This window comes from Bactrocera neohumeralis, chromosome 3, assembly GCF_024586455.1.
Source record: "Bactrocera neohumeralis isolate Rockhampton chromosome 3, APGP_CSIRO_Bneo_wtdbg2-racon-allhic-juicebox.fasta_v2, whole genome shotgun sequence".
Classification (NCBI taxonomy): domain Eukaryota; kingdom Metazoa; phylum Arthropoda; class Insecta; order Diptera; family Tephritidae; genus Bactrocera; species Bactrocera neohumeralis.
The window spans coordinates 23375753-23390741 of NC_065920.1; the positions used below are offsets into that span (position 1 = coordinate 23375753).

A 14989-nucleotide genomic window follows, 5' to 3' on the forward strand; every position below is an offset into this window, starting at 1 on the left:
GAAAGTGGCGCCGTTTTGTTGAAATCAAATGTCGTCGAGATCATGAGCTTCAACTTTAGGCATCAAATAGTCGGTTATCAAAGCGCGTTAAAGGTCGCCATTGATGGTTACGTTCTCAACGGTGTCATTTTTGAAGGAATATGAACCGATGATGATTCCACTGGTCCACAAACCACACCAAGGCGTAGGTGTTTCTGGATAAAATGGCAGCTTTTGAATCTGTTCAGGTTGCTTTTCGTCCCAAATGCGGAAATTTTGCTTGTTTACATACCTATTGAGCCAGAAATGGGCTTCATCGCTGAACAAAAAACGAAAACGTTGGATCTTCTTGGTACTTTTCAAGAGTCCTTGAAGGCCAAGCGGCTGCGAACGGCGCTGAATCGACTCTCCACGGTCTTCGTGTATACTCTCATCTACTGCTGCTATATTTCCTTTACAGCGAGCTGGACGTGGGAAATTCGGAAGAATATTATCCAATAATAAATGTCGGGTCTCAAGATGGGTGATGGTGTCGCGAATAGGACGCTTAGTAAGCCGATTATATTGACACTAAGTGGAGCCAACCGCTCGGAACACATTCTTTACAGAACGTGAACTTTCGTAACAAAGTCGAACGATTTGTAACGTTGTGCGGGCGTACTAAGTCTTTCCATGATGAAATGCTTTCTTATATACCGAACGCTTCTGTTTACGAGGACCTTGAAATACATAACCATTGGTGATAGTTAACACCTTTATTCTGTAATACCCAAATTCCAGGTGGCAGCGTTCCCATTTCTTCCGAAGCAGCTGGTGCAACCCACTCAAAGGTTTTCCTACATGCCATCTTTATGTATTTGGATTTATGTACATAAGCTCATTGTTCTAGTTGATGCTTTGCTCTGTTTTTCGTGGCTGTTGTTGTTGTTATTCCGCTTCGGCAAATAACTTTATTAGGTTTTAATCATGAGCAAAGCAAAGCAAATTCAACACAATTCAACTACTGGTGGAAGCGTACCCATATATATAATACTTATGTATGTGTGCGTGTGTGTGTTCAGCGAACTTAATTTCCGTTTGTGTATTTGCCGACTTAGTTCAGTTCATTTTCAGCCACAAATATTAAATATTTGCACAATCAAATGAAATTTTTAGAGATACGGCAATTATTTGCTTTCCATATAAACTTCAAATTGAAGCCACGCTTTTGGCAGCGAGAGGTTTCTGGGTACAGACGTACATATAAATGTTGTTATTTGTATTTGAGAAAGTGGTTCAAGGCTTTAAGGCAACAGAAAGCTTTCTTGCGATGAGAGAAAGCAAGTAGTTTGAGAAAACGTTGGTTTAGCGCGAGTTCTGATTTCAATGATTTTTCGAACAATGTTCCCAAAAGTTTCTAAACACGCCTACTTTCCAAGTATCTTACTGCTAATTTCTATCCGCTTGTTAAAGAAGTAGCACGCACAGTCTGTTATATTTGGGGAATAGAAAATCCATGAAACATTTTTGCACGGCCAATGTTAATTGCCTCCCAGATTTCTAGATCCGGCTTCCTTCACTTTTTTCTGCTGACTTATGAGAAATTCAAAGTCTTCGTCAGCAATCCTAGCACTACTGACGAGCTCAAGACCGAAATCCTCGGTTTTGAACAATGTTTACAAATCGTTCAACTTTATTACGAAAATTCACGTTCTGTAAAGAATGTGTTTCGCGCGCTTCGCTCAATTTATGGTCAACATAATCGGCCTACTGAGCGTACTATTCGCAACACAATCACAAATCTTGAGACTCAGCATTCATTATTAGATAATATTCGACCGAATAGACCACGTCAAGCACACATTGAAGAAAATATAGCAGCCGTAACTGAGAGTGTACACGAAGACCGTGGAGTCAATGCGGCGCCGTTCGCAGCAACTCGAACCGATATATGGATCCACTTGGCGCATTTCACGTCGAGATCGTAAAGTGAAAGCATACAAAATACAGCATCTGCAAGAACTGAAGCCGCTCTTAAAAAAATTCGATCCGACGCTTTCAAACCAAATTTTGTTCAGCGATGAGGTCCATTTCTGGCTCAATGGATACATAAAAGAGCAAAATTGCCGCATTTGGGACGAAGAGCAACGTGAAGATATTCAATAGCTGCATTTTCATCTAGAAAAAACAAAGGTTTGGTGTGGTTTGTGGGCCGATGCAATCATCGATCCATATTTCTTCAAAAATGATGCCGGTGAGAACGTAACCCTCAATGACGACCGTTATCGCGCCATGATAACCGACTATTTGATGCCTGAAATTGAAGTTCGTGATCACGGCGACATTTGGTTTCAAAAAGACGTTGTCACTTCCCACACATTGCATCAATCAATGGATTTATTGAAAGAACTCTTCGAAGAGCAGATAATATCACGTTTTTGGCGCGTCGATTTGACACCAAGATCGTGTGATATCACACCGTTAGATTTTTCCCTGTGCGGACATGTAAAGTCTAAAGTCTATGCGAACCATCCAGCTTCGATCCAGGCCTTGGAGCAAAGCATCAGGCGTGTCATTCGTCAGTTACCAGTCGAAATGCTCGAGTCATCGAGAATTGGTCATGGGAAATTGAACTCACGGATGGACCATCTGAGACGTAGCCGTGGCCAACATTTGAAAGTGATGATCTTGAAAAACTAAATGCCAAAGAATGTTCTTTTGAATGTTAATAAACATTCCCTATTAAATTTAAAATTTCTGTGTTTTTTCTTAAAAAAAAAGTAGGGAACCTCGAAATGGAAATAAAATGGTAGTGGATAAGAATTTGAGCCATCTTCACGACATAACAGGTAAAATTATAGGTAATGAGGGCTTTCGACTCGACACTTCTTTGCTCGCTATATTTGAGCGCTGCTCTCATGAGTTGAAGGCAAAACAAGAGTGCGTAAATCCAGTGAAGAAAGATCTGTATTAGATCGCTTAGCGACTGCTTAAATAGATAATTACCAGCTTTAGAAATGCCTTGGAATTACTAATAACGTGTTCAATTCGTTTTGACTGTATTTAAAACTTTCCACTGTGTGTCACAGGAAGTCTACAAATGTACACCTATACACCCTTTGTACCCCACTCTATTCACCCCACCCACAAACGAAATTGATTTGTGCGCTTGGATGGGTCAAAGAGTGGTCTAGATAAAAAAAAAAAAAAAAACAAAAACACAGTCAAGCCTCTCCGTTTGTCTGAGTGGACGGCTTGTGCAACCGCCTCTCTTTGTTCAGCCCCATTGTGTGTCGTCCAAATTAGTTTACACATCGGCCACCAGATTGGCCGAACGCAGCGACGCATTCAACGAAAAGATGCGCAAACAAACATTTGGCATAACAAGCAAATAAACAATGCCAAGCCAATATTGACATTTGAAGAGAATGCGGAATGAGGTGACCGCTGGAATGAAGCAAAAGCGAGTAGGCAGGTGAAGTGTGGTGGGATAAAAGGAGGAAATGTTAACGAGAAATAGTGGAGCTGCAGTGAAAGACTTTAATAAAATGTTGGGAGTATAAAATTATAAATCGAATATAATTTAAGAAAAATCCAATGTTAGAAAGTAAGAAATATGTCCTACAGATCCTAAGCATTTATGGAGTCCGAGATACATATATAGAAATGTCTCACACATCTAAACCAATTATATTCTTTATATGGGGAAAGAGGGGAGTAGTGGAGCATATGGACCAACTAATCGAGACTCACCGTATAAAACTGGGGATACTGACGGTAATAATTTGTGGGTGGAGGAAAAAGTCTGGATCAAACCACATTGTGCTGTAGCAAGGTTAGACTAGGTTAGGTTAAATGGCCAAACTTAGGAAGGATCTCACTTGAGCAGCTTATAACCTCGATCCATTGTGGTACCCAGAACCCTTATAAAATTGATCATGAAGATCCTCATAAATATATGAAGCACTTTGAACAAATCACAAATTTGTTGAGGCGGCTAATGTCAGTTTCGGTTACTGCCGAGATGTTTTAACCACAGTCTTACTAAAGTTAGAGAATGGAGGATAATGTCTGGATGATTCCACCTTCAATTTTCACAATTTGCGTGCCACTGGTAATTTGGACCTACAACATGAATATCTATTGGACAATGTCCAGTATAAACTCCTTCGTTTGTGGCAGAATAGACTACTAAAGGCAAGTAGTTCAGTAGATATTTGATATTATACTGAAGGTCAGAGGGATCTCGTAGTGGCGCAGAGGCTGGTCGTCGACCACCTAAATATATGTGAAGTCCTTAAGTTCAGTCTAAGAACGCAAGATGAGAACGGAGACCCCACTCGTTCCCACTCCGAAGCATATGGGCTTTGCAGTTTCCAGCAATTCGGCTATGAGTCCACGAGTCTAACAATGAAATAGCTTGATGCTATATATAGAGTGGACAGACACTTCTTCACTAACTTTGTGCATACTGTTTGCGAGCTCAACGCTAGTATTGCCGCTCTGTTGTCGGAATGTACGATCACCTCCTTGAAAGAGACTGCATTTCATAGTAGTATGCCTACCACCACCTTAATTGCAGCCAAGTCTGCCTGAAAAACACTAGATTAGTCCGGAAGTCTTAAGCTAAGATTTACGGATATGACTAAAGCTTAGAAGACTCCTCTTCCAAACTTTCCTTCTATCTTCCCCTCGCCTTATTCTGCAGCGACTTCTTCCCGTTCACATATTCCTGGTCGGTATGTGAGTGGAGAAACAGCCACCAAAAGTAGCCTATGGGACGCAGTGGTCAATGTTTAAAGGAACACAATTGAAGGAGGAGAGAATTTCAGCACGATCCTGTTTGGCGTCTCTGAGCCTTAGAACGAGCTTCGCAGCAATACACCTGCACCGCAGATTTTAATGAGAGCAGTTCTTCGAATACGGTCAAGCTTCTAAGCAAATGTAGACTTTTCGCCCTCTAACAGATGAATATACCGTACAACATTATTAGCTGGACTAAGGTTTCGTAGCTTTTCTCTTGTCTATAGCGCTTCTACAGCAACCAACCAGCCCCAAACGATGCCTTATTTACCTTATCCTCAATATATGACCACAAAGAAAGTTTTCTATTAATTACACCGTATCAACTGATTGAAGGCGTGTACCTTCGAATAAGGGTAGAGGGACGTTCGGGATTTGCTGAAGGAAACGGTCACTTAATTTCATTGGGTATCTGCCCAATATTCCAGTATATATCTCAAGGCAAGGAAATAAAGGTTTTAAAGGAATGTGGACAACAAAGAATTGAACTTTCGAACAAAAACGAGGTGAATTAGATTGAGTTATGTATCAGGATGTATCCTACCTAATAAACTAAGCTTAAATTTTGGTGTGATTAATTGTACCCTTTCGAGAGATGAGAGATCTGATCTGATATCCAACCACCAAACAACGTTGAATACCAAAATTTTGGTATTCCTGAAACTTTAGTTTTAATCCCACCAAACTTAACCTTAAACTCACTCCCAGGTGAAAACGGAAACGCGGATACATAAATAGAAACACACACAGCGCTACTATGAATTGCAAATGTTTGCAGAAAATGCGAAATAGCGAAATTAAAAATTTAAATATGTCACTTGTTCTAATTTGCATTTCGAGTGTCAATCGCGCGCTCAAAATGAAAACAAGCGAAATATTTCGTAGTGTTTAAATAACAACAAAAACGATAAGTCAGACGTACGAATACTATGTCAAAATGTCAGGATATTAGGGAAACCATGTGCCGCAGGCGGTGAGCGGAGAGTGGAGAGGAGAGAGCGCTTGCGGTGTATTGCTCGCGGTTCGATGGCGCGTTTACGAAGGTAAATATTTTGACAAGCTACTTTGATATGCCGCGAACAAGTGTGTTGGCATTTGGCATTCGATGACAGTTGACATTTGATTGCACCGAACGGGGGTGAAGGATAATATAATCCTAAAATGTAAACGCTTGTAGGTGCGTAAGTATATAAAGGAGGTTCTTAACTGTAGAAAGACTTAGGTCATTTATTGAACCTGAAGAGATTCAATAGCTGCCATTTCATCAAGAAAAATCAACGGTTCGATGGGGTTTGTGGAATCATTGGTCCATATTTCTTCAAAAATGATGCCAGTGAGAACGTAACCGTCAATGGCGACCGTTATTCACACCATGATAACCGACTATTTGATGCCTGAAATTGAAGCTCGTGATCTCGGCGACATTGATGGCGCCACTTCCCACACAACGCATCAATCAATGTATTTATTGAGAGAACACTTCGGTGAGCAAATAAATTCAAATTTTAGGCCGGACGATTGGCCACCAAGATCGTGTGATCTCACACCGTTGGACCTCTTTCTGTATGGATATGTAAGGTCTAAAATCTATGCGGACATTCCCGTTTCGATTCAGGCCTTGGAGCAAACATCACGCGTGTTATTCGCCAGTTACCAGTCGAAATGCTTGAACGAGGCATCCAAAATTTGACTCAGCGGATGGACCATCTCAGAAGTAGCCAAGGCCAACATTTGAAAGAGAAAATCTTGAAAAAATAAATACCAAAGAATGTTCTTTCGAAAGATAATAAAGATTCCCCATTAAATTTAAAATTTCTTTGTTTTTTTCTTTAAAAAAGTAGGGAACATCGAAATGGATCAACCCCAAGGACTTGAAGAACTGAAAGGATCATCAATTCGATTCTTTATGTACCACCCTAATCCTTAAATAACACATACATATCTACGTAATAATATATATAAAACAACAGCGTGTCCTTCACTTCGTGTTGCTTTCGATAGAGTGACAACGCCATCGGTTAAGTTTAGCAGTTTTCAATTCACCGACAAATCGTCTAATATTCAAGCTACGAAGAACTTGAGCCGCGGCAGAAGCGAAAAGTTTCGGCACATCCAAAGAAGTGGAGCGCAACTACAAGTACTGCCTCAGCGGTTGAATTATTAATTTTACCGCGAAATAAGGAATTTTGGCAGCGAAATGTAAATCAACTCGCGAAATGTATGCCTTCAAATGGAATATTTAGAAGCGAGTTGGTAATGGATTTCGGGGAAAAATATGCTTTGGAATTCTGTAATAAATATTGGGGAAATATAGAACTACATATGTATATACAATAAAGAAACAAATAATGAAAATTTGAAAAAAAAAAATAAAAATAAAAAGGAGGTTCGAAATATACTTGTTTTAATAGATTATCGAAATCGATGATGCCTTTTTTCTTAACTGGAGAATACTAGGGATGAAGGGAACCGAGGAGTCTTAGCAAGAAGAAGGAGCTAAAAAACCTAAAGAAACCCGCATGCAAATTATAGGTATGAGTCACACTTTGAGGTCGTTATATGTTGCGGCTTTAGGGAAGAAGCAAGGGTAGGTAAAGAACCGAAGACTCGAAGCGGCTACCAACGAAGTTGGAGGATCATGAAGTCGCCGAACCGAACTCTGCCGGCTCGTTCTCTACTCATATATCGGCTAGGGAGTTGTGAGTGGGAAGAACCCGTTGTAGGAGAGGGAATGTGAGCTTTTTTACGGATGGGTCAAAGCTTGGGAGGATGGTTGGTGGAGGGGTTTGCTGTCAGGAGCTCTGTATCAACTCCAGTTTCAGATTTCCTGACTATTGCAGTGTCTTCCAGGCCGAGGTTGCAACCATTAAGGTAGCAATTGATATACTGCTCAATAGAATCGAGTCCCTTTGTGATAAGATTGGTATGGGTGTCAGGTCACAGCGGAATCGCAGGAAATTGTAAAGCTGAGTGAGATAGTAAGGAAAAGCACCATAGAACCGCTAACGGCAGAATGGGAGCAGGTCGGTCCCCCCGTATCCTCTTGTGTTCTACTACTGGATAGCTGCGCTTGGCGGTAGCTTGGCCAGTACTGGGCTACAATCGACACATGCGCTGTCACAAACGCCTTTTGGCCCATGTAGTAATCTCTTTGCACTCAGTAAGGCTAGCCTCTACCACCTACCAAACGCTATTTGCAGAAGCAGTATGGAAGAAGATGAGGTGGAAACAACTCAACACTTCCTTCTTGACTGTCCCGTGTTTGGAAGGACATCCCACCAAGCTGGCTGCAATGGGAATTAAGCGCCTGTGCAAATTGAGGTGGATGCCTGCCATACTGAGTTCTAAGCGTTTTGCTAATTTATAAGTTCGAATATATTAGTTCTTCTTTTCTATGGTCTCACAAGGGACTACATATAAGTAGTCCACGTGCGATCTTTGATCAGCCATCTAACCTAACCTATTGGCAGTTGTAGGCTTTTACGAACCCATATTTTGCGCTTAATTTACTAATGTCGGTTTATAAATTTCAACAGCCTAGGCCAAGTGTGATAAGAAACTCAACTTTGATCGAAATACCGATTTACTAAACTTTTGAATTGTCACCCAATTCAAAGTCACAGATTTATCATTCTTGGAAAACAACGAAAATGTTAAACGTGTCTTCTTTTAAATAAATTCAACCAGAACCAGTCCCCAGTGAAGAAAGTAAAATAATACTCCCATGGCACGCTCCAATGACAGTTCAATTGCTTGCTTTGCTCTTCTCGTTAGAGACCAAACATTTACATGGGTGTTGGCGTCGGTGTTGGTGGCTGCACAACATCGTTATTGAAAGTTATCGGTGTTTCTTTATTTGTTTTAAACCAAATGTGTTTGGCAAAGTTTTGCATTTACCGGAAATTGCAACTTCAATTCGGTTTTCGGCGGCGAAGTTGGCGTTGACGCTGGTGTTCGAAACAAAACAGTGGACCTGTGGCATTCAATTGGCCACAGACACACAGCGGCTCTTGAAACTTTTTCGTAAATTCAATTCGTTTAAGTTGTTGCCTCAACGGACGTCGCCAGCTGCCGTTTGCGCTCCAATGTGGAAGACCTAACGGTGGCGGTGGTGGTGATGCGTGGGTGACATACTTTTGTGTGTGACTGTAGTAACAGTTCGACTTTGCATTCACTTTCGTGCCTTTCATATGTGTTTTTATTTCAAATTTAATATTTGCTTTTATTGCTCCGTCCCCAGCGTCGACGGTATTTTAATTTTGTAGCGATTTTACGTTTGAAAAACTTTCCAAGTGCAAAGCAAAGAAGCGAATGAATGCTTTTGAACAATTTTTTTCTGCGCTCAATAGACTATTTGTTTGTCAATACTTGGGAAGCTTGGTTGGTTGGTTGGTTTGTTGGTTGGTTTGGTTTGTTCATTTGCTTGCGCTTGATTTGGTTGAGAGGGGAGGAGTAGTCCTACTGAATTGATATGCTTCTCGAAATCGGTATTGATTTAATTATTCAGGTATAAAAACAGAATAAAATATTGGAGTGTTTGGGGATCTTTCCAAACATTTTAACCCATTAATGAATGGCTTGCGGAGTTTTTGCCTCTCGAAATGGTTACCAAAAAGGACATTTAGGGGTGACTGGTGACTGGAGGCGCTGAATTAGACATTTCCAAACCCAAGGCGTAAATACTTATCCATAAAAGTTCTAAACTCAAGTTTCAAACTAAATTCTTCAGATTACAAATTCAAATTGCAACTGGGTCTTTTTTCAGCATGTTATTTGGTACTTCTTTTCTAAACACAAACTCATAGATCAAAAACTCATAGATACGGACAGAGACTCTGATGAATGTAAGGACGGAGAGATAGTCCCGTACAGCCAGAAGGACGCGATATTAGTTGGATAGCTGGACGCGAGGACTGACTGACAAATCGACAAACCCACCGGCGCCGATAGTCGAAGAGGAGAATTGATAGACGTTCGGACATATACGGACGGCTGGACGGATGGACTAACAGTCGCACCGACGGCCACACAGATGAATGCCAGTACGGACAGACGAGCGCGCTATTAGATAGATAGACTTACGCGAGGACTGTCTGACAAAACGACTGACGAACGGGCACTGATAGTCGAAGAGGAGGATGGATAGACTCTCGGGCATATAGACGAACGAGCAAACAGAAGCACGGCCAGACAAACAAATTTGCGAATAGAAAAGGGTGGACAGAAGGGCACAAGGACTGATAGACGTACAGATGGAAGGAAGGAAAGACGAATGCTCAAATATTCACATAGATGGACGCGTGAATAGATATATAGTCGTATGCGAGGTTTGACGAATACATAGATGCACGGACGAGCGGACTGACAGCAGACGAATTCAAGAACTGACGGATATAAGTATGAATAATCGGACAGAAGGACGTACGCGTGGACAGGCGATATGAAAGACAGACGGACGCGAAGAGAATTCTGCCGCTACAACAACAACAACAGACGGACGCGAAGATCGACGTGTATTGATATGGACGGACAGAGAAGTATACGAACAGAATGATAGAATGGACGGACAGACATATGAGAAAAGAGAGGCGGACACGAGATCGATGTACCGACATACGCCGGACATATAGACGAACGAGCAAACAGAAGCATGGACAGACAGACAAATTTGCGAACAGAAAAAAGCGGACAGAAGGACACAAGAACTAATAGACGTACAGATGAAAGGAAAGAAAGACAAATGCTCGAATTGTCACATAGATAGACGCGTGAATACATGATAGGCGGACGCTATGTTTGACTAACATACAGATGCATGGACGAGTGAACTGAATGCAGACGGGCTTAAGGACTGAGGTATATAAGTATGAATAATCGGACAGAAGGACGTACGCATGGACAGGCGAAATGACGGACAGACGGACACTAAGGGCAACATGCATTGATATGGATGGAATTCCGGACAGAGAAACGCAAACAAAGAGGCGTACACGAGATCGATATGTCAGTACGGGCGGGCAAACCGAAACATGGTCAGACAGACGAACGTGCGAACAAAAAAAAAAGCGGACGGAAGGACACAAGGACTGATAGACGTATAGATGGAAGGAAAGAAAGACGAATGGTCGAATAGTCGCGTGAATAAATAGATAGTCGAACGCGAGGTTTGACGAACATATACATAGATGCATGGACGAGCGGACTGACAGCAGACGAATTCAAGAACTGACGGATATAAGTATGAATGACCGGACTGATGGACGGACGCGTATACAGGTGAAAGGACAGACAAACAGAATAGAAGGATAGAGGGGATGGACAAACGAATGTACGGACAGACATAGACGCGGGGAAGAATAGAAGAATCGTTAGACAGAGACTCGAACCCGCGAAAAGACGTATAGTAAGACGGACAAGTGGAGAGACAGATGGATGCGGACAGACAGATGGACGAATGAGTGGACTGAAAGAGAAGTGGATTCGGGGACTTACTGAAAGACGAACGGACATAAGGACAAACCGAACTACCAACAGACAGATGGACGAAGGGGTAGCTTGAAGGACGTTTGGATACACAAATGGACCGAACGAGAAAAGGATTCGGGGGTTCAATGAAAGACGGACGGACATAACGAAGGTCAAACCAAACGACCAACAAACAGATGGACGAAAGGGTAGTCAGAAGCAGGTGTGAATAGACAAATAGAAGAACGCTCTAACAGATAAACAAAACGAGGACAGACAGATAGATCCACGGACGTGGAAACAGGCGGGCAGTTAAACAGGTGGACATATAACAGTAGAAGAGTGAACTAATTTTATAAAATTTGTTATAACCATTAAAAGTTCGATTAATTCGTGAATTATCTTAACCTAAATATTATATAAGAAATATACTGATTCCCGTGTCTCCGATTGGCTTTAAAACGAGCAAATCGGCTGAGGTAGTTCATATTTAAGATAACTTAGTACAATTATGTGATGTCGATTCATTTAATGTATCATTTTAACTCACAATCTAATGAATCGTATAATTTTGTTAGATAAAATCGCATGCGATTTTAATGTTCAGTTGCGACCGGACCCTAGTGTATTATATCCTATACTTCTATGTTATAATATATTATTCTCTTATATTAAATTATAATAACTTATTTGACAGAATCTGTCACTCACCTGGAATGTCGGCAAGTCCAGCACTGCCATGGAGACCAATAGATTGAAAGTGGCTGCCGCCAATGAAACCGTGCGCGGCGGAATGCATTCACCTGCAGAATAAGAGATGTGTATAAACAAAAAGAATACAAACTGAAAATTATAAAAAAGAAACAATCGAAGACAAGGCTCTCAAGAATCTTATCTTATGTATATGCTACATAAGATGCATTTGCACTAGCCGGATATGACGCTAATAAAAAACATTAAAGGGTAAAATCACTAATTTCCGCCTTCGCGTACAACTCACGTCGCGTTCACACACACACACACAGACACATAAGTATTCGACAGACAGAAAGCCAATCAACTGTTAAATGCACTTTGCACTCGATTAGAATGTACTTAGACGAATGAGTGTGCGAAAGATGCACGCACTAAAGAGAATGCAATAAATCACGAAATCGTAGAGGAAAGCAGCACAATGAATCACAGACAAGTGAGAAATCAAGAAATCAACTAAAAGAACTCAACTTAGATAGCAATAGCAATCAATTTTTGATTTTTTTTTGTTGTTTTTGGTTTTTGTAATTGATTTGTTTTTATTGTAGGCGGCATTTACTCACCGATTGGCACCACGCACGCGTAGAGCATCGATACCGAACCGAAAAGTTCCGTGGATTTTGCTGCGCTCAGGAAACGTGTCGCATCTGTGGGTCCTTAAAAAGATGAAGAAGAAAAAATGGATGATGAAAAAAACTAAATTAAACGTGCAGCATAAAAACAACAATAATAACAAGTAAATTTGTCTAACGAATTAGCTCGTTGCTGTTAACTACGACTAACAGCCATCATAAAGGCTCGGAAAGCATTTCAATCACGTTTCAGACTGCCATAAACGTGGCTTTTGTCTTTCTCAATGTCCGAAGCCACATTTTAGCTACTGGTGTTTAAGTAACGTTAGACGAGCTACTAGATTCATATGAATATCTACATATATAGTGTGCCGCGTGTGACTCACCTGCTGGACAAACGTCAATGAAGCGTGTGAGGAAGCCGAGCGTGGCCAGCAACGAGAGCACCACACTCTGATGACTTTCGATGCACTCGCGTATCTTCATGCAACGCCGCGAAAGGATTTCGATGAGACCAATGATAACGGCATAGCTGAAAAGAATAAGAATAATTACAGGTAAATAAAGACATGATATTTAAAAATAAATTTGTGTAAATAAGAAATATTACAAAATAATTTTCTCTAATATTGTCTTTATGCTAAACAGGTAAGAAATACTATTAATGAATTGAGGAATTTAACTGTAAAATTTGCTGACTAAAATTTTAGCTGCCGCTGCCGACGGTTCAAGCTTAAATTTTGGTAGAATCGCTTTCGCGCACTCAATGGATTCCTAGAGCTCCTTTGAAAGCTCCTCATTGGTTGACGGTTGCAGCTGTAGCTTCTGAGCATACTGTGGCTACAAGATCTGATTCCAACTGCCCCTGGTATTGTTGCCTTCCTGTTGGCTTCAGGTGAGGTAAGCTCCAGCTTTGTGCTAGCTGCTTTGAAGCCGCTGCCCTCTACACGGAACAACTAGTTTTTCCGGCTTTTCACCAGGAGAGCCGAATTGCTTTAATATTTTATTTTCGTTGTACTGGCTCATAATATGAACCCACGAGGGTAGGGGAAAGTAGGTCTGCTTGTGTATAGATCACACTACTCAGGGAAGGCTATTTTATTACGGAGGGAGCCAGGTATCCGCGAGCTTCGTTCTAAAGTGTTCATTTAAGCGCTTCTAGCCTTGCTGACCCCCAAGTCGTAAAACTTATTTATTGAATAATGTGACCTTAGCTAGATACCTTCCAACTACTACAGAAACGAGAACTGTTTCCAGCCCGGCCAGCAGCAGGGGATGTTGTCGGGATTTTGGGTTAAATATTATATAAGAACTCATTCCTAGTGTTTATGTAGGATGATCAATAGATGCTGATATCGTATAATACAATTGGACTCCAAAATTGGATCTTCATAGGCAATCACACACTTCTTTATACGAGTATAAATCTCAAAAGACATGGGACCTATAATAATGTTTGCCAGCATAATAGTTACAGAAATTTGCACAGACGGAAACATTGTCAACATTATATTTATTGACTTAAAGATTCTAATCAGTTCTTTGAAATTATACATATGAATCGGATCGAAATGTGAGATGGCGATGATCTAGGCTTATTAAGTTTGTATCGCAGTCAAAAAGTAAGGATTTGAAGTTTTGACCAAAATACTATAAAGTATGGTCGTGTATCTCATGCACTGTGGTGCGCAAGGTAACCGAGCTGATGCATATCAAACCTGTATACAGAGTTTGTCCGGAAAGTACTAGGACTGATTTTCATCCGTCGCGACTGTACTTCGGAACGAGCGACTGGATTCGGTAAAGGGCGTTCCTGGTTAACGAACGATCAGTTGTCTGAGAGCAACCGAAGAGTCAGGACAAACATTTTCACGCGACGTGTTTCTACCCAAAAAAGGGAATGAATAAACAAGTTCAAAGTGAAAACGATGCTCATTGTCTTTTTTGACATCAAAGGCATCGTCCACCATAAATTTGTGCCTCCTGGACAAACCGTCAGCGCCAAGTTTTACGTGAAAGTCCTCAAGAGACTTAAACGAAGGGTTAATTGGGTCCGACAAGACATCGCAGCCGCTTGGAAGTTGCACCACGACAAAGTCCGGCTCACACCGTCTTTCTTGTGAACTGCTACCTAATCAAGGCCGGCAACCCAACGCTTCCGCAGCCGCCCTTCAGCCCAGATGTGCCCCACCGGATTTTTGTTTTGTTTTCTTGCCTGAAAAGGCCGATGAAAGGCAAGCATTTTGAGACAACAGAGGGGATCCAAGCAGCATACATCTCGGCTCTCAAGACTATTCCGAAAATGCCTTTCGTGACGCCTTCAATGCTTGAAAATCGCGCTGGCAGCGCTGCAGCGACGCAGAAGGAGCCCATTTTGAAAGTTTTTAAAGAATTATAACGATTGGTTCAACAATTTTTTTTAAATCGACTCGGTCCTA

General features: G+C 41.3%; 1 protein-coding gene and 1 long non-coding RNA gene across 3 annotated transcripts in view; one reads left to right on the top strand and one right to left on the bottom strand.

The window, feature by feature from the left end:
- Window positions 1-12620, top strand: part of LOC126751946 (uncharacterized) — a 142421-nt gene extending 129801 nt beyond the window's left edge. For both annotated transcript variants that reach the window (XR_007665949.1, XR_007665948.1), the window contains exons 3-4: window positions 11924-12415; window positions 12528-12620. This is a non-coding gene — a long non-coding RNA (uncharacterized LOC126751946). The remainder of the gene's footprint in view (window positions 1-11923; window positions 12416-12527) is intronic.
- LOC126751945 (S phase cyclin A-associated protein in the endoplasmic reticulum) overlaps window positions 1-14989 on the bottom strand; it is a 123536-nt gene that overhangs the window by 9855 nt on the left and 98692 nt on the right. Inside the window, exons 7-9 of the mRNA XM_050462417.1 lie at window positions 12938-13083; window positions 12543-12635; window positions 11938-12029 (exon numbers count right to left, since the gene is read on the bottom strand). Coding sequence (XP_050318374.1) covers window positions 11938-12029; window positions 12543-12635; window positions 12938-13083 — 331 coding nt within the window. The remainder of the gene's footprint in view (window positions 1-11937; window positions 12030-12542; window positions 12636-12937; window positions 13084-14989) is intronic.